This window comes from Tursiops truncatus, chromosome 5 (genome assembly GCF_011762595.2).
Source record: "Tursiops truncatus isolate mTurTru1 chromosome 5, mTurTru1.mat.Y, whole genome shotgun sequence".
NCBI lineage: Eukaryota > Metazoa > Chordata > Mammalia > Artiodactyla > Delphinidae > Tursiops > Tursiops truncatus.
In genome coordinates, this window is record NC_047038.1 from 72,317,124 (window position 1) to 72,343,144 (window position 26,021).

Consider the following 26,021-nt stretch of genomic DNA (forward strand, 5'->3'; position numbering starts at 1 on the left):
ATCACCATCACCCAAAGCCCATAGTTTACATTAGGGTTCGTTCTTGGTGTTGTACATTCTATGGGTTTGGACAACTGTATAAAGACATGTAACCACCACTGTAGTATCATACAGAGTAGTTTCACTGCCCTAAAAAGCCTCTGTGTTTCACCTGTTCATCCCTCCATCCCTGGTTCCCATGGCAACCACTGATCTTTTTGCTCTTCTTAGTTTTGCCTTTTGGAGGATGTCATAAAGTTGGGATCATACAGTATGTAGCCTTTTCAGATTGGCTTCTTTTACTCAGTCATATGCATGTAAGCTTCCTCCATGGCTTTTTGTGGCTTGATAGCTCGTTTCTGTCTAGTGCTGAATATTCCATTGTCTGGATGGACTAATATCCTTTCAGTTGTGTGCGTATTTCTATAGATTGCAGGGTATGGCCGAGCTCAGATTTCTGAATGAGGGATGTTGCTGATGCTTGTGCAGAGACCACAATTGCACACAAACAGGGTGTGTGAAGCCGTGTTCAGTGCAGGTGACAGAGATCCAACTCAAACGAGCCTAATCTCGAAAGCAACTGTGTTGACCCCTGTAACTGGGAATTTCAAGGAGTGAGTCTGGATTTTGAGGTATGGCTGAATGCAGAGCTAGAAAAGATGCCATCAGGGTCCTGCCTCTCTGCCTGTCAACTTTGCTTTCTTGTGGGTTGGCTTCATTTTGAGGCAGACTTCCCCACATGGTGGCAGGATGGTTACCTGGAGCTCCAGGCTCACTTTCTACCAGCTGATTAACATCAGTGCAAATGAAGCACCCCTTCCCCCAGCAAAACTCTCAGGCAGGGGCTTCCCTGGTGGCGCAGTGGTTGAGAGTCCGCCTGCCGATGCAGGGGACCCGGGTTTGTGCCCGGGTCCGGGAAGATCCCACATGCCGCGGAGCGGCTGGGCCCGTGAGCCATGGCTGCTGAGCCTGCGCGCTCTGCAACGGGAGAGGCCACGACAGTGAGAGGCCCGCGTAGCGCAAAAAACAAACAAACAAAACTCTCAGGGAGATATTTCACTGGCCCAGCCCTGAACGAATCCCTGAGGCTTATTGGTATCTACTCCTGCAATTAGGGATTGGTATCACCCCATTGCCATCATCAGAGCAACATGAGAATGGGGCAGGGGAGTTTTCCAAAGGAAAATTGAGGTGCTCTCACTAAAGAATGGAAAACGATCTGAGCAAGTGACATCAGTAAATAATCCCTGTGCCAGGCTGTAGGAAAACAGTTCAAAAAAGCAGAGAGGGGTGTCAATACAGAGTACATAAAAGCAACGAAAACAGTGGTCTTGAACAGTGGTCTCAAAGCCATCAGTTGAAAAAGAATCTCATTATACTCTTTTATAATTGAAAATTAAATGTAAGGTAGGGCCCAAACTCTCCTTTGTTTGGCCCCTATGTTCTTTGGGATGCTGAGAAAAGTGTGGAGGAAATGGTGGGTTCACACCCACCTTCCTTTCCATTTCTAGTGTGTTAGGTTAACCAGAGGTGGATGCCGAGAGAGAGAGAACAGTTTAACCACTATAGCATGGCATCACAGGAGACCATCTCATTGTGAACATCCCGGATATTTTCTGTGTTACTCATCCTTTTCAGATTTGGCTCTGTTTTTTTATAGGATATATGACCCTGAAGGAGTTTTAAAGCAAGACTTTGTTTCCTCATTTATAAAATGGAAGGGTGGTGAATTACAGATGGCCACAAATTCTTTGACATTACTCCCCTCTAAAGGTGGGATCTATGCCCCTTGCCCTTTAATCTGGGTGGGCTCTGGGACTGACCATCAGAATATAGCTGAAGTGATGCTGTGCCAGTTTCCATGCACTGGCCTTAAGACATTGACAGCTCCCGCTTCCTTTCTTAGAATACTCCTTCTAAGGGAAGCCACCTGCCATGCTGGGAGGGGGCCTGAGCTAACCAAAGTGGGAGGCAGGCAGGGAGAGATACTGGCCAGTCCCAGCTGTTCCAGCCATTCCAACTGAAATGCAGACATGTCACTGAAGAAGGCATCTTGGACATCTAAAGCAGCAACAGAAAACTGCAACAGGAGGTAATGATGACACCTACCTCTTAGGAAGAGGTAAAAGGTAAAAGGAGATTTTTGTTTGCTGAATCCCTAGCCCACAGCCTGAAATAAAACAAGACTTCAATGTATATCAGTTCTCCTGCCCCTTCCCCTTCCTTTTTATTAATTCTATGAATTTCTTAGAAGGGGTAGCTCTCGTGTCGTCCACTGAGGCAGAGTGGCATGGAGGTGGGCTATTTGCTAGATGTTTGGAATTTGAAGAGATTTTCTCCATCTTTCTCTTCTTTCTTTCTTTTCTGTGTTCTTTAAAGCACAGCCAGATCTCTTAGACCTAAAATAAGAATACCAAATTCAGCCTTCGTGTTTCAGACGGAAGAATCACAGGCTTGGTACAGGCTCACGGTACTGAAAATCAAGCCCCAGAAGCTAAAATGATTCAAAGCAAAATTCCCCTTGACAACTTTCGTCATGTCTCTGTGTGTGGTGTGTGTGTGTAAAAAGCAGTTGAACAAAAACTTTAGACTACATAATTATTTTACCACATAAGCATGACAGAATTACAGGCTTTTTTTTCCTGGGGAGGGGGCGTTGAAAAGTACATGGTTACCTGTAATTATAGTCTTGCTAAGTTTGATTTTATGGCAAAAAACATAGTGCATTTTTGCAATTTTTATGAAGAGCAAAATTCAAGTTTGATTTAAACCATGCAGAAAAACATAGTGCATTTTGGATATACTCTTTTCCCTTCTGACTCAAATGGCTGAATTTCTTTCATTCCTGTGACCTCCCCAGAAGTCAACCTTTTCTCGTGTTTATTAAGGTTGTGCACCTTGCTAATTATGTTGCCCATCCTAGAAGACTTGCTGCTGAGCCATTTGAGATTACTCTCCTATTTCGTCCTTGAATTCCTGCAAACATCTAAACCGTGATAGGCCCGAGGGTTCATCTCAACGTCTGAACTGGGTCTGCATCATAAATTCTGTCAAATACCTGGTCAATTAAGTCAAGGTTGCAAGGAGGAGTCAAACTAGATGCCTGGCATGTGTAGATAAGGGAATTGGTTTACTTTACTTTTACGTTTCAACCTTTAACGTGGGTGTGGACCCAGTGCCACAGTGTTTGCTGTCATTTGTCTTTAGGATAAAAGCCTCTGGAACATTTGGGGGCCCACCAGGTTAGGAGGGTGGGAAGGAGAGGGGGCGAGATGGAGGGAATGGGGAGGTGGTCAGCCTGAGTGTTTGGTGACATTTTACAGCAGTTCCAGCAACATAATGTTGCTTGGATGGGGAATTCAGCCTACCACTGAAGATGCCTTTCTGTGGTGAGAATGTAAGGGGTGGAGCTTGGGATTTTATGAGCGCAAATTGGCATCAAGTCACTTAAGTAAACTTGCCATTCCTCATAACCAGAGACTAAGTGCAGACCCTTTCTGATATCTGCCTCCCAATCTAGTCAGTATCCAGAGACAGCTGGGATAACTGTTGCTTTCCTTTTCACAGCTCCTGGAGGAGGTGTGAGTGCGTGTGAGGCGCTAGAAAGCTTGTTCTATAATTACTTCTAGATTTGCCTCTGGGTAGGCTGTACATGCACTCGACCGTATGTGTGTTCACGTGAGCTTGTCGGAGGGTGAGTGATCCGCCACCCTGCCAACAAGAGCTAGAGCAAACTGGGTGACTTTATTTTTCCCCAAAGTTAAAGTCACATTTCAGGGGAGTGGGTACGGGGGTCTTTGTTACTGATTGCCACTGTAGCCAAATCTATGATCCAGGATGCCACTCCGGATGCACCCAAGTCAGTACAATCACGACCCAAATTAAGGAGACAGGCACGAAGCCGGGCAGCCAGACGGGCGACCCCGAGCGCTCACACCCTCGAGGCCCCGGCCTCCCGGGCGCAGGTTCCCTGAGGGTGGGCGGAGCTGGCCGATCAGTCAGTTGGCTGCGGGGAGTGGGTGGGTGGGCGGGCGGGCTGGGCATCCGGGCGGGTGCAGATGCCTGGGAATGCTAATGGAGGTCCGAGGCCGCGCTCTTCGGGGACGGCAGGCAGACAGGCCAAGAGGCATCCCCCACAGCCGCCCCCAGACCGAGCCCCGCTTCCCGGGACCGAGGCGCCCCCAACCCCGCAGCCACAGCACGTGCCCCATCCCGGCGCAGCGGAACCCCGGCCCGTGCCCGGCGCCGCCCTCCTGGGCGGCCGCCATTGGCTGCGCCGTCGGCTCCGGCCCACCCGTTGCCTCCTGTTGCCGGCTGCCCCATTTTCTCCGAGCCTCACGGGGCCCCGCACTGGCTCTGGGCGACCCCAGGGGCGTGGCGCGCGCAGAGCGGCGCCGGGGGCGGGGCCTCGCGCAGGGCGCCCAGGGATTGGCCGCGGGAAACAAGGGGTGGGGCCGGCCCCGGAGAAAACAGCGCGCGCGCAGCCCTGCTGCAGTCCCAGCCTGGAACCCGAGCCAGCCGGAGTCTCCCGCCGCGCCCGCTCCGGGGCTTTTTTTCTTTTTCTTTCTTTCTTTTTTTTTTTAATACCGCGGAGCCCCCTGCCCGGTGCACCAGCCCGCTCCTGCGTAGCGCGAGCCTCTTCCTGTCTCGCAGGTCCCGTCCCGCGCGCTGAAGCCCCTGCCGAAGCGGCGATGCGCCTCATTCAGAACATGTGCACTATCGCCGAGTACCCCGCCCCGGGCAGCGTAGCCGCCGCCGATTGCTGCCTGGGGGCGGCGGGCCGCCGCCTGGTCAAGATCGCTGTGGTGGGCGCCAGTGGCGTGGGCAAGACAGGTGAGTCTTAGCGCTCCGGCGAGAACCCGCTTACCTCTGGGGCTGGAGTTGGGCGGCCCCCACTGAGAGTTGCGGTTAAACGAGGCGTGGGGGAGAGGTGGGAGCTGCAGCCGGATCGCCCACCCTCTCCTACTGATCCGCTGCCCCTCGGGAGGGACCTCAGCCATCTTCGTTTCCACTTTCCTCCTTCATCAGATGAGGGAAACAAACTGCTGAGGGCCAGACGACCCTCTACACCACCGACACAACGGGGATTCGAATTCTGGGGTTCTTGAGCCTCTGGCAGTCCCTGGCACAGAAAGGGGAGTTAGTGAACGTAACCTCTCCTGGAGTTCTTTAAGGTTAGGAAAGACATTTGTCTGCGGGAAGGCTTAGGTGTGGCTCAGCCGGGCTCCGAGGATGGTGGTGGACCAAATGACCCATCCAGCTGGACAGAGCCATAATTCACGACGCCTTCCAGCCCCCTCCCCGTCGCTGCAGGGTAGGAATTTCACGTGGTGGTCGGCTGGCTTTCTCTGAGAGTTGCTTTTTAGGTTGGGGGAGGGGTGGAGACCAACCTAACTTCTTGTGCCAAGGTTAACTCTCTTTCCCTTCTCTTTTCTGACCTGCAGCTCTGGTGGTCCGGTTCCTCACCAAACGATTCATCGGTGACTATGAAAGAAATGCAGGTGAGGAAATGTATTTGAGGAAAATGCTTTCAGCTTGCACCAGTACTGCTGTTCCCTTTTTTTTTTTTTCAGTGTCTACCAGGCAGGTTCCTTCAGAGTGACAGTCTGAGCACTGGGATCCTGCCACTTGCAACTTCCCTTGCCCCCGTCCCGTGCTCCCCCGCTTCCCATAACTGCCATCTGGCCTCATTCCATTCCAAGCCCATTCATCATTTTATCAAGTGCCTGAAAGTATTCCCCTTGGTATGTTTTAACTATAGGGACCCCAGTTGGAAGCACCCTTTGTACTCAAGAGCCTCTCCCTTCAAAACACTCCTGCAAAAGTCATAAAAAAAAAAAAAAAAAAGATGGCCAGCTCCTCCCCCTACCCCTCACCCTCTCTGCTGGCTGCCTTTCAGAGGTGACCTTTTAAAGCAAAGGCCAAAGGAGAGCAGTTGTAAACCTAAAGTTCTCTTTTCTTAACAAAGAAAAATAACTAAATGGTAAAATTTTAGGAGGAGAGTTCCTGAATAAATGATAGAACACTTTTTCAATCCCTGTGATTAAGAATGTCCACTGGGGAGGCTTAAGGACTTTCTACCTATGCTCTGTTAGCAAATTGTTTAATTCCTTAGACCATATGAAGTACCTACAAGGGATTATTTGGAACGCACTATATAAACCATCCCAAGATAAGGCATGGCAGCCTTGTGCTTTGATGTAGAGTCAGCTATGTTATGTTACACTTGTATTCCAACTGATTATGTTGGTTGTGAATTTACTAACAATATTTGCCCACCAAACCATTATATCTAATAGCTAGAATATAAATTTATGCCAAAGAGCGATAAGTACTAAAATAAAACAAATTCCACACATGCTGAACAAGAAAAATTTTTTTCACGGAAATTCTCTAAACATGGAACCTTCGTTTAAAATTCGACAGCTAAGTTTCCAAAAATGTACAAGCTTTGTCCTAGTTTTAATAAACCTGCTAAAACGGGGTTAAAATTGCAGTTGTTTAAAAAAAAAATCTGAACTAAGCCCATTAAACAGAATAAACTACAGCATATTTTTGTGCATTGGTTCAGGTTATAATTTCTAAGTTAAAAAAATATCCCACAATGTTTTAAAAGTTGTACAAGAAGGAAGGACATAATCTTTTTTTTTTTTTGAAATTTTGCCTTTATAGGTAATCTCTATACCAGACAAGTCCAAATAGAAGGTGAAACCCTGGCTATTCAGGTTCAAGACACTCCAGGTATTCAGGTGAGTATCTGAGATATGTGACTAGATCAAAGGGGAGTCTGCTTGGCCGTGGAATTGTTCGATTGTTTCCAAAGTACCTCTTGCTGAAGGAGGAGAGAGACTTGGGGAGTCACTAGGCTTTTATATGTTGTTTGACACTTCAGTTGTATCTGGCTGTTGGTCAGTCTTAGCCTGGCTTAATTTGGGAGACTTGGCTAAGGGGCAGAAATCTTCTCGTAGGAGGATTCTACCCAGCAGGAAAGACCAAACCAAACACACTTGGATTTGGCAAAATGCCCTTGCTATGGTTAAAAAGGTCAGTTTTTACATTTGTGTTTTTGGCATTAGAAATCAAACATCTAGGTATAGTCTCCAAACACTTGGAATCATTTTTATATGGTGGAAAGTTACGCTATAGACAAAGAGCCATGCGCGCGTGTGTATTTTTTTTTTTCCCTCTTGAACTGGGCAGTTATCCAGGTTTAAATGCTTCCAGCTCCTATCTTTACTTCCCCAGACTTACTGTCTAGCCAGTTAATTTCCCATTTTATGCAACTACAAAGTCTCTCTGCATGGAGTTCTCTGCAGGTCAATTTTCCACTCGAGTGTGGTGAGCTGCTCTGTTATTTATTCCAGCTCCATGCAGCTGGATCAACATATTGTCGAGAAAGCTGAAGCGTGGGGGGGATAGAACTTGTTTACGGCCTGCAACCTGGTGTTCCCGCTAAGGGCTTTTTGAATTCTCTCTCCAGCTGAGCCAGGGCTCTCTCCGGCCCTCACCCTTCACCTTGCCGTCATCCCTCTCTTTCAGGTCCACGAGAACGGCCTGAGCTGCACCGAGCAGCTGAATAGATGCATCCGCTGGGCAGACGCTGTGGTGATCGTCTTCTCCATCACCGACTACAAGAGCTACGAACTCACCGGTCCGCTCCACCAGCACGTGCAGCAGCTGCACCCGGGCACTCGGCTGCCCGTGGTCGTCGTGGCCAACAAGGCCGACCTGCTGCACATCAGGCAGGTGGACCCTCAGCTTGGACTGCAGCTGGCCAGCATGCTGGGCTGCTCCTTCTACGAGGTGTCCGTCAGCGAGAACGACAACGACGTCTACAGCGCTTTCCACGTGCTGTGCAAGGAAGTGAGTCACAAACAGCAGCCCAGTGGCACGCCAGAGAAGCGACGGACCTCCCTCATCCCCAGGCCCAAGTCCCCCAACATGCAGGACCTGAAGAGGAGGTTCAAGCAAGCGCTCTCTGCCAAAGTCAGGACTGTCACCTCTGTCTGACGCCGAGCTGCTCGAGGGGGTTTGGTCTTCCCGGGAAGAGGCCCGAGGTTCTGCAGGAATGTTGGATGCTGGCCGTTATTCATGGTTCCAGGAAGGGCTGGAGCAGAGGGGCCAGGAGGGCCCATGGAACTGCTGCAGACGAGGAAGCGTTGTCCTGAGCAGGGGGAAAGAACTGATGCAGCTTGAACGAGCCCACTGCCACCCTCCGAATACGTGAAACATCCTCCATGTCTTTTCCTCCGGAGTGGGGACGGGGCACGATCGCTGGGGATTTTGTTAACTACCTTGTAAATGACAGTCAGTTGTAATTTCAGCCAATATATTGATGTGATTTACGTTGGGAATGAAAGAATGGATTAAGCATTCACAGGCTTTCCTCTTTTTTTTTTTCTTCTTTCTTTCTTTTCCTTTTTTTTTTTTTTTCCCTCCTCCCAAGAGGAAGAATTGCTTTTCTTACGTGAGTATATGTGTCTCTGGAATACGCTTCCTTATAGAATGCCCTTCTAACCTGAAGGATACCCAGATTTCTTTTTCTTTTAATGAACAAGGAGAAAATACTACCCCACCCCACTAAAAAGGGTGGAGTTTATGGGCCGAATGTTATATATACAGATGTGTGTAAGCTTATGGGCCTGCATCCTCCTGCCATGGGGTGAGTATGCTGAGTTGGGTACGTGTTGAGTGGTTGAGAACACAAACTCTTCAGCCCCAGACTTTGAGTAATTGTGAGACTGTATAATTTTTTTTTTTTAATCGTTGCGTCAGGTACAGAAAAACAAAGTGTGTCCATTTATTTTGGTCTGATTTGTGTAAACACAGCAATGACGCTGGGTTGTTTCTAGACCTGGCCGAGTTGTGGCTTAACTACGGAAACACTATCTTAAAGCGAGTGAACAGATGCAGGGGTGACTGCCAAATCTCCTACACAGATGCACTTTAAAAAGCCACTCATGCTTTTGGCTTAAACTGTAATTAATTTATTTTATGTACAATAAAGCTCATTTTAAAAGAGGAGACGTCTGACTTGGTCTTAATTGAAACGTTCACCTTCTGTCCTTCAGACAAAGTATTACTCGGCACCTTGTACTTCTTGGGCACGTCGAGTCGGGCAAGATACCTTCCTGGGGTGAGCACTTAAGTCTCACAACAAGCCACTGAAGCGCATGCTCTTCTTATCCCCATTTTACAGATGAGGAAACAAGCTTGAAAACAAGTTAAATAACTTGTCAAAGGCCCCGGCCTGCGAGAGTTGTAAATTGTAATCTGCTGCTTTCTAGTCAAGAGTATAGCACATCTCCTATTCATTTCCTTCCTGATCCTCCAGGTAAACCTAAGACAAATGTCTGGCCCTATATTTTATGTCGATCAGAGATCGCTTGGCTAAGCCGTGAAGATCACGCTTCTACACAAGACCACTGTTTCTCCACATGTGCTCTATTCGGCAAACCTTCCTTGGGTACGCTGCTTTCAGAAAGTGCACTCTGTTCTCATCCTGCAGAAGCTCGTAGCAGTTGATCCGGGGCTGTTCAGGAACCCCTCCCATGTAGCACCTGCCCCAGGTGATGTGCTCAAACTGCCAGGCCTCTCATCGGCTTCCCTCCGAGCCTGGGAGGCCTTTCATACAAGCTAAGTGAGTCACCACCTTTATGGGCAAACAGTCACACCTTATATTTGTCTGTGTAGTGCTTTCACACACCTGATCTCATTTAACCCTCAGGATAAACCAGTGGGGAGGGCGGGGGAGGTAATACGACCATTTTACAGATGAGAAAAACGCTCTGAGTTTCGAGTGATGTCCTCGAGTTCACACAAAGGGCATGAATCAATGTCTTCTGACTATATTCGATTTTCTTAGTCCTTTATAATATTTCATATATGGGCCACTGCCACATATAGGGGGCCTTGGGACCAAGAGAAGCAGCCATAATGAATAGTTGAGGGCCTACTACGGAATGGTACCAGATTTTCAAATCTGTTTTCCCACAGGGTAAGTGTCCTGCCTGCTCTTGACGGGGCTTCTGGTGATGTCCCAAACCTTCCTTACATGGAGAGCAATTTTCTACACTTCAAGCCTAACCGAACCTCTGAGAAGGTGTTGGGGTGAGGGGGGGTGAGGGAGGGAACAGTGCTCACATGAGATTCTAAAAACGTCTCATTTCAAAGGCAGTGAGACAAGGATCTCTGACTAGATTCTGTTCACGTTTGTTTTCATTCATTCTGTGTGGCTCTATTAGTAATGTCCGGTGAGTGAGAGGTTCATCTTTATATACTTACCAATGGTCTTCTACCCATGTTCTGGAATTAAAGAAGATGAATTGTCCCGGGGGCTTTATCTTGCAAAGGTGCTGAGTGGCGCCAGACGTCCTCTGTCTATGAGAGGCGCCCTGCTTCCTCCTCTCCTTTCCACCTGCTCCAAGAGCCTGCAGACCTCACGGCAGGCCTCTCCTCCTTTGTGAGCTGCCCTTCCTGACCTCCTGGCACTTCCCCGTTGCCCCTCACGTCCCCACAGCACTGGACTCGGTCTCTTACGTTTCATTTTAGAAATTCACGTTGAAAGGGTCTCAGGGCTCCAGTCTACCCTGGGGATAAAGTGGTTTGTTGGAGGCCGTTCTGGGAGAGAGAGATTGACTCCCAGCTGGAAACCACCCAAGTCCCAGTTCTGTCCACTGTCTCAGGCTGACTTGACTATTTATAGTTCTAGAATACACCATGTTTTCTTCTCATGAATTTAGCTTCATATTTCTTTACCTTTGTTCATCCCTTTCGTCATACTCTGAATTCCTCTTTGGTTTTAATTTCTGTTCTATAATCATACGGCACTGAGAAATGGCCTTCTCCCACCTGGGTAGGGGAAGGGAGGGTTGTGTGGGTGTGTGCAGGGGAATGGAGAAAGGAATCAGAGTTTACTGAGCATTTACAGTGTGCCCAGATTATAATCCACCTCCTTGAATCTTCTGAAGAATCCTGCAAGGAAGGTAATAATTCCACCGCCAGTTTAAAGATGAGGAAACTGAGGCTCAGAGAGATGAAAGCTGTGGTCACACAGGCGGTAACATTCACTGTTTCTGAAAACCTCTGTGCCAGGCACTGTAGGGGTACTTGAAATAACTTCCATTCTCCACACCAACCCCACAGTCCATTTTCAGTCCCTGCTACAGATGCGGAGAAGGGAGGCTCAGAAGGATGAGCTCCTAAGTGGCGGATTCGGATCCAGGACTCCGCCACGTCTGCCTGATGCCACGGCCTAGACACCAGGCAGCCGGCCCTCCGCTGCCCAGCCCCGGCTCCTCTAAGCAAAGCCCCCAGTGCACGGAGCTCTCCCCTCCTCTGCTTGCAGACGCTGGCCCTCCCTGCCCGGCCCGTGGTCCCTGTCGGGCTTCCCTCCACCTCCCTGCTGCTACCCTGGGCTCGTGGCCCCGCTTGGCTGCCGCGGCCACATCTGCTCTTGCTATCAGCCTGCTGCACACTGGCCTGCAGTCCCAGCTCAGTAATAAAGACGTCCAGGCTGGGGCGGGGGCCAGCACAGCCCACAGCCCGTCCGCCTCAGCACCGGATCCTTGTCCGTCGAGATGTCTGGCTTTCGAGCTTCCTCCCTGCCGCAAATCAAAACCATCCGAACACTCTGCGGCGGGCCTGGCGCTGCGCCGGGGACCACGATGGCTCCCTGTCAGCGCCCGGCCACCGGGCTGCCCTGAGCCCCAGGTTCGAGAGCTGCGGGCCTGCCTACAGTGAGCCCCTCGTTCTGGTGAAAAGCAGGATTCCGACATTCATGTTACACCCTGCAGGGGAGAAAGCAGATGTGCTTTCTGGACAAACGCACAAGCCTCTGGGCAGATCCCTCAGGGGCGAGCAGTTGGGTAACTCCAGGGCTGCACCAGCGGGGGTCGGGCTGCCCGGCCAAGTCTCTGCCGGTAACTCAAGACAGGGCGCCTGGCAGTGGCCACGACCAATGACAGGGCTTTATTTGTTACAATAAATAACCCAGGAGAACTGGTGTTTTCTGCACTCCCTTCAGAGTCTAAAAGGAGAAACTTCCAGAAAGTTCTTATTGTCCTCATGACTCTCCTAATTTGGTGAGAAGAGCACAGGATGGGGGTTATCGCTGATTGTGGCAAAGATCCCAACAAGTACCCCTCATACCTCTGCTCTCACATACCCCCCGTCGTCTGGTTTTGTCTCTTAAAATAGAGATGGAGTTTCTCTTAATGTTTCCTGGGCAGCAATGGCAGACGATATTTGTAATCCTGGATTATTTGTCGTTGGGATTCTGTTTCTGGTAACCGGGGTTTAATAAATAATAGTAGTCTTGGGGCGAGCCTGATGGAAGTCTTTGTTATTGGGTAACGCTGTAATGGAGGGGTCTGGGGTCGACGGAGCCATATCCATAGGCCCCAGCCCTCTGGGGACAACCCCTGGCTGCCGTACCTCCAAACACCTGTCGTGCCTGCTATGTTTGCTGGGAAGCAGACTCCAGAAGGAGGGTTTACAAAAGTGGAAGTCAATCGCTAAGGAGTAGTTACACCTCTATCAATTGTGTATATGAAGAGTGGCTGATGAGATCCTTGGCAGAAGGCTTTCATTTGTCTGTGCTTGTTTTGGCTCTGACCAGCCAGGGTTTAGGGGGTGAACACTCAGACCCAGGCGGAGAGAGGAGAAACCACAGTAAACACCCAGCTCGGCCTTTTAAGCCACCTTCAGGTGGCTGACATCTGGCGGGGGGGAAATCCCTTTAGAACTGGTGCATTTGGATGAGGTTGAAATGGTTCAGTCAGGGTGTCAGTCTCAGAGTCCACATAACTACTCTGTAGCTAACATTAGGGATGGAGAAAGTTCTCTCAGGGACAGGGCTCTGCATGGGCAATCGTTAGACGTTAGCTGCCAATCATGGTGATTCTTCTGTGCTCTTAGCCAGCTTGCCAAGTGCCACGTTCTAAATGCTTTACACGTATTCACTCTTTTAATTCTCACAACAACTCAACGTGGTATGTCCTATCATTGTCCAATTCATAGTCAGCTGAGACCAGGAGAAGTGAACCATTGTGCGGAGGAGGCGGGATTGGAATCCAAGCCATGGGATGGGGCTCCAGGCGCTGCCCCTGGCCTCTGGGCTGTATCATCCTGGAAGTAGGTGGGACCAGGGCATTATTCCTCCTCCGTCTTCTCGTCTCCTTGTGGACCCTGGGAATGCTTCCAGATTTTCTCTTCATTTGACATTATCCGCCTTTTGAGACTTTATCATTTTGTGGGGTGAGTTCCTTGGTGGTGTCCTGTGCAGGCTGTGTTAGGGACGGCGTCCCCCTACAGCAGCCCTCTCATGAGGTAGGTACCACTCACTACTATCAGGATTACAGATGGAGGCACTAAGGCTTGGAGAGGGACACACTGCTGCGAGTGGCAGAGCTGAGACTTAAACCCAGACAAAACTACGGAGCTCTGTTCTAACCACTGCTCCTTCACAGGACACCAAGAGCACGATCGTTTCTCCCCCACCCTCTCCTCCCCCGGGCAGTGAGCCCAAGAAGAAGGCAATGCCAGAGAGGTTTCGGGAAGCTCCGCCCAGGGGCCCGATGTGCTACTTCCAGAGTCCCCTCTTTTTTCTTATCTGGTAAAGGCTCTTTGCAGGATTTACACCGAGTTGTGCCTCCCACCTTCTTATTCAAACTAAACTCTGATCCCCAGGGTCTTCTTTCAGCTTACATTTCCTCCAAAGCCTTCCGCTACCTGATTGTCTGCCTCGCTACGTTCCTCCAACCAGCGACCACAGAGATGGAAAAAGACGATGATAAACTCAACCTTTCATGTTCCCCCCATCACTCAGGACCATATTTAATCTAGTACTGAGAGCATTTTCGGGACATAGTAACTGCTGAATGATAATGTTTACAATCAGAAACTTCCTCTGTTTATCATTTCAGATGAGAAGCTTTTGAATATTCTTTTATAAAAGAGAAAATTAACTTGTAAAAATACATTCAAGGCACGGAAGTAAAACACAAATACATGTCTACCGTGAAACATATTCAAATGACACAAATATATTGAGAGCGAGACGTTCCCTTTTCTTAGTCCTCCTATAATATGCTGCTTCCCAGAGGGAACCACTTGTTAGCAGTTCGGTTTTTCTATTTCCCGAAAGTTTCCTTTGCATATAGACATATGGTTTAAAACTTAACCTCGGGAATTCCCTGGCGGCCCAGTGGTTAGGACTCTGGGCTTCCACTGCTGAGGGCCTGGGTTCGGTCCCTGGTCAGGGACCTAAGATCCTGCAAGCCATGGGGTAAGGCCAAAATAAAAAAAAAAAAACAAACACTGATCCTTGAGCAGATCCTCACACAGGGCTCGAGTGTCAGGAGAAGCACCAGCTGCTCGTTCTGTGAGAGCCATTGTGTCCGGGATGCGCCGCTCTCCTTCCCCATATCATGGGCAGAAGCTCTTGGAGTGCCTGGTACATACCGCTGGATAGTTGGGAATGAATGAATGAATGAATGCAGATTGGAGACACACAACAGCTTACTTCTTTTTTTAAAAATTTTTTTTTATTTTTGGCTGCGTTGGGTCTTCGTTGCTGCGTGCGGGCTTTCTCTAGTTGCGGCAAGCGGGGGCTACTCTTCATTTTGGTGCACGGGCTTCTCATTGCAGTGGCTTCTCTTGTTGTGGAGCACGGGCTCTAGGCACGCGGGCTTCAGTAATTGTAGCACACGGGCTCAGTAGTTGTGGCTCGCGGGTTCTAGAGCACAGGCTCAGTAGTTGTGGCACACGGGCTTAGTTGCTCTGCGGCATGTGGGATCTTCCCGGACCAGGGCTCGAACCCATGTCCCCTATACTGGCAGGCAGATTCTCAACCACTATGCCACCAGGGAAGCCCCCAGATTACTTCTTTATTTTTAGAAACGAGTGATCTTTGCTTTAATGATCATCTCTTTGGGGCTATTTGCCATTTTCTTCCTTACTCAAATTCAAACTTCTAACTGAGTGGAATGGAAGAAGCATCCGAGGTCTCCAGTATTTCAGCACCGTGAAGGAACTGGTGTTAGGTGGAAAACATACTTGGACAAAATAAAGAACATTGGTGTCTAGAAAACCTGCTGCAATGACATCTCAAAATGATTTCCAACCTCACAGTTTTCTCATAACAGTGTTTTGTAGAGCACTAAAAGCAGAGACACGTGAATGTTTCGGTTTACATTTTATTTCCTCTGTTTAACCCACACTAGCCACTAATTTTGCAGCTCTGTCTCTTTATTACAAACTTCTTTCAGAGATGTTAGAAATTTCCATGAACTATACACCTACAAGTGTGTGGGTTCCAAGCAGTTCATTTTTGCTGGAGCTCTTATATAATTTCACTCTGTCAGTCTAGGTTTTTCTGTTACGGCTAGAAGGAAGCGTTAGACTCACAGAAAAGAAAGCTTTATACTTCTATAGAAATGTGGTATCACAAACGTCATGGGGGCTGAGGTTCCAACCTAGACTCCCTGGACTAGGTGTCCTTATTGGGGCCTTCCTTGGGGAGGAGACGAAACCTTCTACAGGCAGGCACAGCCCTCCAATCAACCTCTCTCCCACTCCTGTTCCAAGCAGGCTGGCAGCCCTGCCCAGTAAGCAAACTGGAACAATGCAGCCCTTTGTACAGGCAGGCGATTTACAACACAGGCAGACAATCAGCACGGCCCTAGCCGCTACCCCTCCCTTCGGGCCTTTTCAGAAATGTCTCAGATCGAGACAGAAACAAAGCCTCAGCTCCTGTTTGCAGCATTCCCTCCTCAGCTACATAATCTTAAAAACCAAACTTTCCTCACACTCACGATTCTAAAGCATGGGGAACTTCTCCTTGAGCAACTGCGGATCAAACGTCTTGTAATCTACCAATACTCACCAACAGGCACTCATTTAGAATGAATGAACTTGCAGGCGGAATCAGAAAGATCACAGAGAGAGGGTTAAGGATAAAGTGGAATTAACATGAATTAGGCCAGCTGAAAGGCAGTTTGATGCCTTTAGAAAAATGATTTTTTTTTTTTTTTTTTTAGAATCTCAGCAATGCCAGCAAAGTACTTCACTGTGTGGGTATCAAGATCCTTTGGGCAAAGCAACCTAAGTGTCCATCGACAGATGAATGGATAAAGAAGATGTGGCACATATATACAATGGAATATTACTCAGCCATGAAAAGAAATGAAATTGAGCTATTTGTAATGAGGTGGATGGACTCAGAGTCTGTCAAACAGAGTGAAGTAAGTCAGAAAGAGAAAAAGAAGTACCGTATGCTAACACATATATATGGAATCTAAAAAAAAAGGTTCTGAAGAACCTAGGGGCAGGACAGGAATAAAGACGCAGACGTAGAGAATGGACTTGAGGACACGGGGAGGGGGAAGGGTAATCTGGGACGAAGTGAGAGAGTGGCATGGACATATATACACTACCCAATGTAAAACAGATGGCTAGTGGGAAGCAGCCGCATAGCACAGGGAGATCAGCTCGGTGCTTTGTGACCACCTAGAGGGGTGGGATAGGGAGGGTGGGAGGGAGATGCAAGAGGGAGGGGATATGGGGATATATGTGTACGTATAGCTGATTCACTTTGTGATACAGCAGAAACTAACACACCATTGTAAAGCAATTATACTCCAATAAAGATGTTAAAAAAAAAAGATTCTTCGGGCATAATTCAGTCATACCCACGATTAGTAACAGGGACACTGGTTTGGGAGGCATATCTTGGATGGGGACAGAAAGTAGTATTGGGATTTCCAGCTCGGGTAGGTCTCCTCTTCTCAGCAGATCCTCAGAAGCCAAGGTCTGGATGCAGCCGGTCAGTTGTAAATAACAGTTCAGGGATACTAGTTGGCTTTAGGAGTCGCGTGGACAGCACGATTACCTAACAACGGGAGGGGCAAACACACCGCAGACAATTAGGAGAGCCAATCCCAGCTTATTAGATGATGAGAAATAAAATGCAACACATTTCTTTGGGGGAAGGCATGGAGTGGGTACTGTGGAGAAAAAGGCAGAAGGCGGCAGCTTGAACGCCACCGGATGCTAGCATCCTGGGTGTAAGGAAGGGCGCACAGGCTGGGAAGGATGGCTGGAGGAACGGTGGGCTGCGTCTGTTGAGCCTTTAACCAGTGGGCACTGAGCAGGGCTGAGCCCAGCCACCACCTCGCTGCTGAATTGAACTTGATCAGACCGTTGCTTTGTGATCCAGTAATGTGACCTCAACAGAGAGGTCTCTCCCTCTTCTAGGAAGCCTTTGCTCCTTCAGGGAAAGAGAGAAGGCACACTCAAGAGCTGGCTGTCGCTGTGCGTGATAATGATGACGGCTGTATTAATTTCTTAGTACCCCAAACTTCAATAACAGAAAGTTACTGTCCCACACTTCTGGAGGCCAGAAGTCCAAGAGCAAGGTGTTGGCAGGGTTGGTTGCTTCTAAGGGTTGTGAGGGAGGATCTTCCCTCTTAAGCTCCCTTATGTCTTCACATTGTCTTCCCTCTACGTGTGTCTGTCTCTGTGTCCACATTTCCCCTTTGATCAGGACACAGTCATATAGGATTAGAGCTCACCCTAATAACCTCATCTTAATTTGATCATCTGCAAAACCTATTTCCAAATAAGGCCACATTCACAGGTACTAGGGGTTCAGACTTTAACATCTTTTGGGAGGGACACCGTTTGACCCATAACAATGATGATAATAATGATGATATCTGCTAATATTTATTAGTTCTTATGGTGGGCCAGGCACTGAGGATGATCTCATTTAATATCCATTTAATCTTCATAACAACCCTATGAAGTAGGTACATATATTACTCCTATTTTGCAGATAAGCAAAATAAAGTACAGAAAGGTTAAGCAACTTGTCCAAGGACACACAGGAAGCAGAAGCAGTTGAGTCAGGATTCCAACCCAGGCAGGCTGGCTTCAGCATCCAAGCGTCTGTCTGGTCACTCCTCTATCATCAAGGGCTCTGGGAAGGCTGCTTACTTCCCTAGTCCACATGGACCTTTGGGCCTCTCTGGCCTGTCGTCGTGATGTCCCTCTCTGCTTCCCTGAGACTGGGCTGTTCTTCTGGGGCAGATTTCCCTCTGCAGCACTGGGAGAGCTCGTTTCCCAGGGCTGGGCTGGAGCAGTGATGCGCTCTGTCAGGCTGGTAAGGTTTTGCCAAGGCAGGGGTTGCACACCCAGTAGATAAGGGGGTGACTATGGGAAGTGGGAAGGAGGTATGAGTCAGATGCCACAGCCCAGCCCCTGAGCGCGGGGGGTCGCAGGCCGGCAGCAGGCCTGGCTTCAAGGGGCCAAACCGCCTGGCCAGGCCTCTTGCGGGGAAGCAAGTTGGCACTCACACCTCACTCTCTACCCCTCCCACCCCCAAAGCTATCCCAGGTGGAACCAAAGCAAAGAATTAACCAACTCACTGGCCAAAACCAGAGCCTACGCTCCAATGTGGAGGAGAAGCTGAGGGAGGGGAGGAGAGAAGGAAGCATTTTATAATGTTCTTGTGCTTGTTGTTGTTAAAGAAATGAGGTTATTAAAAAGTTTTCTGTTTAAAACAAAAATTAATCTTTGAAAGCAGTGATGTTACTATTTTTTGAAAGAGAATTTTCCTTGAAAATATATGGCTAATGTCAGCCAAGTCATATTTCTGGCAGAAAAAAATACATTGCAATCTGTGCTCACATCTTTCCTAGAAAGCCATGCGATGAGAGTCTGAGGGCAGACAGTGAATATTAGCACCCCCTTATCACATGGTGTAGATACCATTTGAATATGTGGCTCTGGAGAGAGAGGACAGGGTCTCTACTCACTCCTCGGGGGCTTCTGGGCCAGGTCCAACAGATGGTTGAGAATGGCGGTGCCCAGACCTGCACGCTCACCAGACGCTAGTAGAGCCCGCCTCCACCGCGGATGGGCTACATGCCCTGGGGAGGGTCACTTCCCCTGGGGCCTCACTCTATCCTTCCCAGAAGAAAAGCAACAGCCCCGAGCTCGTAGCACTGTGGCAAGGATTGCAGAAGGCCAAGCGCGCGGAGCACGTGAGGTGCTCAGAAATTCCGAGCTGCTATTTGGTTGTGTTTTGTGATTGCGTCATAGGCCTCCTTTTGAATCTTATGAAAGCTAAAAACTCTCTAGAAAGATATGCATATGTGTACACACAAGATGCTGAATATAGTTTTAGGTGAGGTTTAGGTGGATAACTAGGACTCACAGACAAGTTAAGAATCCCTTATTCAGATATTTTAAAAAATGCACACATAAAGACAAAAATCCTTTGCATAAGAATAGACTCTTGAGAGGTAGGAGAGGCCAGGGAAGCTGAAGGCCACAGCCCCTCCCCTGCCCTCCTGCTCGCCAGGTTCCACCACCGCTGCCAGCCTTAGTTCCAATGCCAAGACGGTGAATTCCTCCCTGGCTGAGGTGAGGGCAAGTGTAATGGCTAGACTGAGTCCCACAGGATGGTTAAGTCTTATTAACAGGGTTGAGGAACTTGGAGGGGAAGGGCTGTAGACTCGGTTGATGTGGACACTTCTAGAGCAGTGATAACTAAGCTAAAAGAATCTGTCACTCTCAGGCCGTGTGCCGGGCTTTCAGTCACGGCTGGCAGTGACTATGGGTTCGGTCACCTCCACCAAGCTGGAACCAAGGACCAGGACCCTCACATCTAGACATATGGGTATTTAGACAGCATGAGGGCTAAACCTGAGGGTGTCTGGGGCATGCCCTGTGGAGGGCTGAAAAGAAGCAGATGGAAAACAAAGGCAGCCTGTGAAGTAACTGAGGGGGTCTTTGAGGAGGGGAGGAAAGGAGGAAGCTGGGACCAAGGACTCTCGCCGGATAGTACAGTCGTTAAGAGCACAGACTTAGGAGTGTCCAGTTTGAGCTGGGCCCCAGCTGGCCACCTGCCAGACGATGGACCCTGGAGAATCTGCTTAATCACTCTGAGCCTCAAGTCCTCATCTATAAAGTGGGAATAATGATATCCACCTCACACGATTATCACGAGGATCAAATGTGAACATACATAGAAAATACTTAGCACAATGACAGGCTCTGGAGGGGCTTAACATGGTACCTGCTGTTATCGTCTTCATTATCATCACCATCTTCACTATTCTCATCCTCTGCTGCACTCCCTCTATTCAGCTCACAGCAGTCACTGGGGTGGACTCAGAGGAGATAAACGTGCCAGAGCCATCTTCCCCAAGTGTAAATCTGATTGTATTTATTCACAGGTTTAAAATCCTGACTGCCTTCTCTCTACCATTTATAAGCCTGACCCAGTGCTGTGGAATAGAATAAAGAAAGAAGCATGAAAGAAATAAGGACAGTCTAAGAGACCTCTGGGACAACATAAAATGTACCAACATTCATATTACAGGGGTCTCAGAAGGAAAAGAGAGAGAGAAAGGGCCTGAGAAAATATTTGAAGAGATAATAGCCGAAAACTTCCCTAACTTGGGAAAGGAAACATTCTCAAGTCCAGGAAGCGCAGAGAGCCCCATACAGGATAAAACCAAAGAGGCACACACCAAGACACATACTAATCAAACTGACAAAAATTAAAGACAAAGAGAAAATGTTAAAAGCAACAAGGGAAAAGCAACAAATAACATACAAGGGAATCCCCACAAGATTATCAGCTGATTTTTCAGCAGAAACTCTGCAGGCTAGAAGGGAGTGGCAGTATATATTTAAAGTGATAAAAGGGAAAAACCAACAACCAAGACTACTCTACCCAGCAAGGCTCTCATTCAGACTGGATGGGGAAATCAAAAGTTTTACAGACAAAGCTAAGAGAAATCAGCACCATCAGACCAGCTTTGTAACAAATGCTAGAGGAACTTCTCTAGAGGGAAAAGAAAAGGCCACAACTAGAAAAGGGAAAATTATGAATGGGAAAGCTCAGGAGTAAAGGCAAACATACAGTAAAGGTAGGAAATCCTCCAGACACAAATATGATATCAAAATGCAGGATGTTGGAAATGCACTTGAAATGAAGAGGCCGGCAACTTAAAACAATCTTGTATGTATATAGACTGCTGTATCAAAACCTCATGGTAACCGCAAACCAAAAATCTGTCAGTCCAACCGTCTTAGAGAGCATTCCAGGACTTTAGAGACTGATGGCCGTTCAGTACTCCACACCCCACCACACCCCCTGGCCACCACACACCCCTCACCACTGGTTCCACATTCCAGCCACCCTAAATGATCTGCAGTTTCACAAATGGCACTTTGGGGACGCTTCTTCATCTGGAACAAGAGTTACCAACTCTTTGCCTGAAGTCCTCTTAATCATCCTTCAATAATCGACTCAGGCATCACCACCTCCCAGAAGCCCTCCCAGACCACCCCTCTCTGAAGACTGAGGATGTTCCCATGGCTGTTGGTATCACATTGTATTCCTTGTTTCTTTGTAGTGTGCTGGCACAGTGCCTGATACCTAGCAGGTCCTCGATATAGTGAGTTAGCCAATGACTGATTAAATGAATGAACAAAAACAAGACTAGGAAGGAGGCAGTGAGTTTAGCCAGCAGGAAGTTTTTCACACCAGCAGGCTCTGGTATCTCAAATAGCTCTGCGTAAATTTGTTTCAAATCAGTTCAGCTGAAAACCCACTTGTCTAAAATTCCGATTTTGAAGAACAAGCAGGATCACATCACTAATATTTCCTTTATAGTATAATAGCTGATGGTCCTTAAGCATTTTCACATCTTAGGCGTCTTTTGTTCTTCAGAACGCTTTTGAGCATTTTCTGTTTTTGAGCGTATTCGACAAAAAGCATTTCTGCCTTATTTGACTGAAATAGTCCTTAAAATTATAAAAAGTTAGCTAAATGGGGGGAAATGGCACTCAAAAATGAAAAAGAAAATGCTTAAAGCAATCTGAAATTGGCCTGTTGGATATGAAATTTAAATTTTATGAACATAGTCATCAAATGTGTGATATGAGGTAAATTAAGCACTAGAGCTCCTTTCGGAGGACTGGCGTTTTCCCAGGCAACCAAGGGCACTGATGAAAATTTCCATCGGGGAGGCAAGGGTGAAGGACACCAGGGTGCCTCTGAACCAAGCCCCTAAAAGGCTGCCTTTGGGGCTCCACACAGGCTCTCTACTCCAGCTGAAGGAGGGGCATCTTGTCTCTGTCCTCAGCCCACCCTGGCTCCTGCGAGAGTGACCCAGCCTGCTAGCTTTCTCTCCACCTTCTGCTTCTCCGGGCCGTAACTTGTAGGTGCCAGCATCTTCCTGTTCCATTTCTGCTGAACAGGGGGAAGCTGGCAACCCAGGATTTAGACTCCATATCCCTCTGGTTTCTAACATTGTGAAGTGAAAGGAGAGGGGGGTAAAAAATAGTTTTTCTCTATTTTTCTTTTGACCTTGGGAGATGCTTCCCAGTAAAAGCGACTAATACGCACAGGTACCAACACGCATATTCATCCAGCTGATGAACTGGTTTTGGAGCACATGTCAGATTCAAGGCACCACTCACCCCCATTAGCACAGGTGCTGCATGTATACACGCACGTACACACGTGTGTTAAACATAAAATGTTTGTATCGTTAAAACAGTGGGGCAGTGGATTAATTAAACAGACATGACGAGCTTTCTGGAAAACTCACTGCCTTCTCATTGCCTGAGGGGTGAGTGTGCTGTGCTTAGGCTCTCCTGAGGAACCTGATGAGATTTCAGATGCCTCTTCGCTTTTGTCCCTCATGATGGTTGTTCAAAAAGAAGTCTCTTGAGGGAAAACAACAAGAACAAAAACCTTCCATTGTAAATGACTTCAGCGTTGTTACGTGGATTGCTGCAAGTATCAAAGACACATGAAGTGCGTAGGAATGAAGGGTAATGTTAAGAGGAACAATACGAACATGTGTAATGCCGTCTAATAGTTCAAATGATAAGGGCCTAAGCTAACTCAGGTAAACATAAAAATTTTGAATCTCACTGACGTTTTCCTTAGAGTAAGAAACTTCAGAACAAATTAAATGTAGACCAAGAAAAGAAAAGGAAGTGGCTTGACTCTTCTCTTTGGGGCTTCAAATTTTAGAATAACCTGGAGCTATGGTATACATCCAGGATTTAGGTATCCTTGAACCTCCACGGTTGTGCAAAATTGTACGCGTATGAGCATATTTCCGGGTCTAATTTTTTTTTCCTCCTACATTCTCACTAAATGTTCAGCTCCAGAAATGGAGATGCACATGAGAGTGTGGCTGGGCAACGTGTACCAGCCCATGAAGAGCGTGATGGCAGGGTCGGCTTGGTCACTCGGCCTTCCTCTGTTTCCTGAGCTGGCCTTTCCCTGTATTTTCCGGAGGGGTCCCTCCCTGTTATTTTCCTCCCACAATCGCAGGCTTCTGCTGGCCTCTTGGCCACGACCCAGCTACGGGGTTCAGCCTGCAGAGCTGTCTGGAATGAGAGAGGTCGGTGCTGAGCACACGCACCCCAGACCAGGGCAAGCCCGCGAACTCTCCTGCTCATGGCTGTGGCTGTTTGCAGTGGGGTTGAGAGGTTGCCTCTTTGATCCTTTTTTTTTTTGTAGTCAGGAAGGAGGGCCTTCTCCAGCTGCCCACTTTCTCTCAGCACGTTTACCAAGCACCACAGATGGAGAGCGGAGAAAACACCCCATTTTAGAGTATAGCAACCATCCTCTAGGACTAGCAGCTGCTAATGCGGTTTCTGGATTCCACTGTTTCATGCTATCCTTACCATCTTTTGTAAAAGAGAATTCATTTCTGGATGTGCCTTAAGTGACTTCTATCAGCAGTTTCCTTTGAAGAGCAGATCCCCGGATGCCTTGCAAATCTCAGCTCACCAGCCTTCTGCTCCAGGGGAAGCCGGTGCCGTATGAAGGAACCTCTTGCCTCCAAGCCCCCAGGTATTCCCATCACAGCACCTGCCTATGTTCCCGGAACACTCATGTCTAGCTGGAGCTTCCGTGTTTAATGTCAGTCAATCACTTACTATTAGAATGTAAGTTCCATGAAAGCAGGAACGAGTCTGGCTTGGTCACCGCTCTATCCTCAGCACAAAGAACAGTGCTTGGCACAGAGTAGATGCTCAATAAATGTTTACTGGATAATTGACTAATCCAGTTTAAGAGACTGTAAGTTCCTGCACCTGGGTCCAAAAAGCACCCATGTTGATATACAGTAGGTATGGATCATAGCAATTGATACAAAAGACAGAGTGGTTTTAGCTGTCCATAATCCCAGAATCAGTAACAGGTTGGCGTAGTCTACAGAAAAGCTGCTTTTATCTTATGCTTCAATAATGCAAGTACGGTTTCTAGTATTCAATAAAGGCCCAGCGGCAGGGAGGGGCCGTGGTAGGAGGAGGAGGGGGCCCCAGGGCCTCTGCACTGATCAGCCCATGGCAAGGGCGCTCAGTTGTAAGTGAGCGTGAGAGGGAGAGACCTGGGGGCCCAGGAGAGCTGCCCGGGAGCTGAGGCACTCGGGTCCACGGCACGGGCTGGGGTGGGGAAGCTGGAAGAACTGAAGATACTCGGTTTGGAGAAGAGTGGCCCTGGGGGAAGACCTGTGGAGGAGGGAAGAGGCTGATCTGCTCGTAGATTCTGTGTGGCCCAGGAGTTAGAGGCAGCAGCGGTGACACAGCAGCAGGCAAGGTTGCTTCTGAAGCCCCAGGTTCTCTGAGCCACTCTCTCTGCAGATGATCGAGCACAAGGTCAGTCAGACTGCAGCCGAGCCACTGAGCCACTACAGATGTCAGGTCTCTGCTGTCAAACTCAGGTCACACGGCTTTGAAAACGTCTGCATTTTATCCTTTTAGAGTGGGGATTAACAGTCTGGCAGGCTATTAACAATGCATCGCTGTTCGGAAGAGCTAAGAATTTGGTCCACCGTGTTAGGGGCAGTGAGAAGTGTGCTTTCCGATAAAAAACAATGTCTTGCTCAAAAAGGCAATTGCTCACCAAACAGATCCTGAACACTGCGGACAGAGAGGGTGTGAGACGAGGCGGAATTTACCACTTTATCAGAAATTCCACCAGCTATGACCATGACAGGTGTGAGTAATGGTAGGAATGGTCACAGCCAATGACTGGCCACTCCCTTGTTCAAGAACATACCATGGCTCCCTAGATACAGGTCACCTTCCTAAGTAGGGTGTCTGGAGACCCTCGGAAACCAGGCCTTCTCTACGTCTCAGGTGTCCAGGCCACCCTGACACCAAGCCAGTTCTCCTGCCTCACATCAGGCCGTCAGGCCACAAGGCTTCCGGAGCTCCTGCCCTGTGCTCAGGCCTGGGAAGGCCCAGCCTCTGTCCTCAAGGAATTCGTGTTTGCTTGAGGATGCTTTGTCAGCAACGGGAAGCAGTCAGTGAGCCCGCTGAGTGCTGCACTACGGAGTACAGATTACGGATGCCAGCAGAGGTGGGGGCTCCTCGGCTGGCTGAGTGCGTATACACAGAGTGGGTGGAGCTGGGAGACAAGGGCACTGTACACTGCTCCCCACCCAGACCAGCAGCCAGGCGTGGCTGGAATACCCCCTGGGCTCCGTGTGCCTGTGGTGGACAGTCCCCCACGTAAGCCAGGGTCCTACCTGAAGCACTGCACTGGCATCTCTGTTCTGCTTTCTCTAAACCACAGAAAGCCGCTGGCTGCATGCAGACATGGCAAAGCTGAAGACAGGCCCCGAAAGCAAGTCTCAATTGGGCGGGGGGCGAGGGTCAATGGGAAGGTGTCCCAGGCTCCCGGTGCCCCAGCAGGACAGTTCTGAGGCCCCTCAGCCCCCAGAGGACAGAGCCTCGGTTGCCCATAGCAGTAAGCAGCTGGGCAAGGCACTCTTTTCCCAACCACCCTGCCCCGTAGCCTAAATGAGAAAACGAAGGGCTTTTCTCACTCCAATCACCTAGCTAGTAAAAGGCGGAGGGAGGATGCAGACTCGGGCCTGGAAAACCTAGAGGGCTGTGTCTTAACCACCGGGCATTTGCGTGGGGAGGAGGACGGGACCTGGCAGGAGGCTACAGAGGAGAAAGATACTACACTTGTCATTGTCATGACAAGGGGC

The 26,021-nt window shown here is 48.7% G+C and overlaps 2 protein-coding genes across 6 annotated transcripts in view; one reads left to right on the forward strand and one right to left on the reverse strand.

The window, feature by feature from the left end:
- Positions 1–2,232: 2,232 nt before the first annotated feature.
- The window catches only part of SCFD2 (sec1 family domain containing 2), a 411,837-nt gene continuing 388,048 nt past the window's right edge, over positions 2,233–26,021 (reverse strand). For 2 of the 5 annotated variants that reach the window (XM_019928178.3, XM_033857010.2), the window contains one exon: positions 15,163–16,870. In XM_019928178.3, the coding sequence (XP_019783737.1) occupies positions 16,778–16,870 (93 nt within the window). In that variant the 3' untranslated portion in view covers positions 15,163–16,777. The other 3 variants (XM_033857009.2, XM_033857008.2, XM_033857005.2) reach the window with 3 other exon arrangements.
- On the forward strand, positions 4,168–9,001 carry RASL11B (RAS like family 11 member B). The gene is made up of 4 exons (XM_033857011.2): positions 4,168–4,812; positions 5,424–5,480; positions 6,652–6,728; positions 7,519–9,001. The coding sequence occupies exons 1-4, from the start codon at positions 4,671–4,673 to the stop codon at positions 7,987–7,989; spliced, it is 747 nt and encodes a 248-aa protein (XP_033712902.1). The 5' UTR covers positions 4,168–4,670; the 3' UTR covers positions 7,990–9,001.

Excerpts from the sequence above, each read along its gene's own strand:
- RASL11B (XM_033857011.2), top strand. The coding sequence starts at position 4,671 with ATGCGCCTCATTCAGAACATGTGCACTATCGCCGAGTACCCCGCCCCG. Across the intron at positions 4,813-5,423 it reads CAGTGGCGTGGGCAAGACAG|CTCTGGTGGTCCGGTTCCTC; the intron begins GTGAGTCTTAGC and ends TCTGACCTGCAG. Across the intron at positions 6,729-7,518 it reads AAGACACTCCAGGTATTCAG|GTCCACGAGAACGGCCTGAG; the intron begins GTGAGTATCTGA and ends CCTCTCTTTCAG.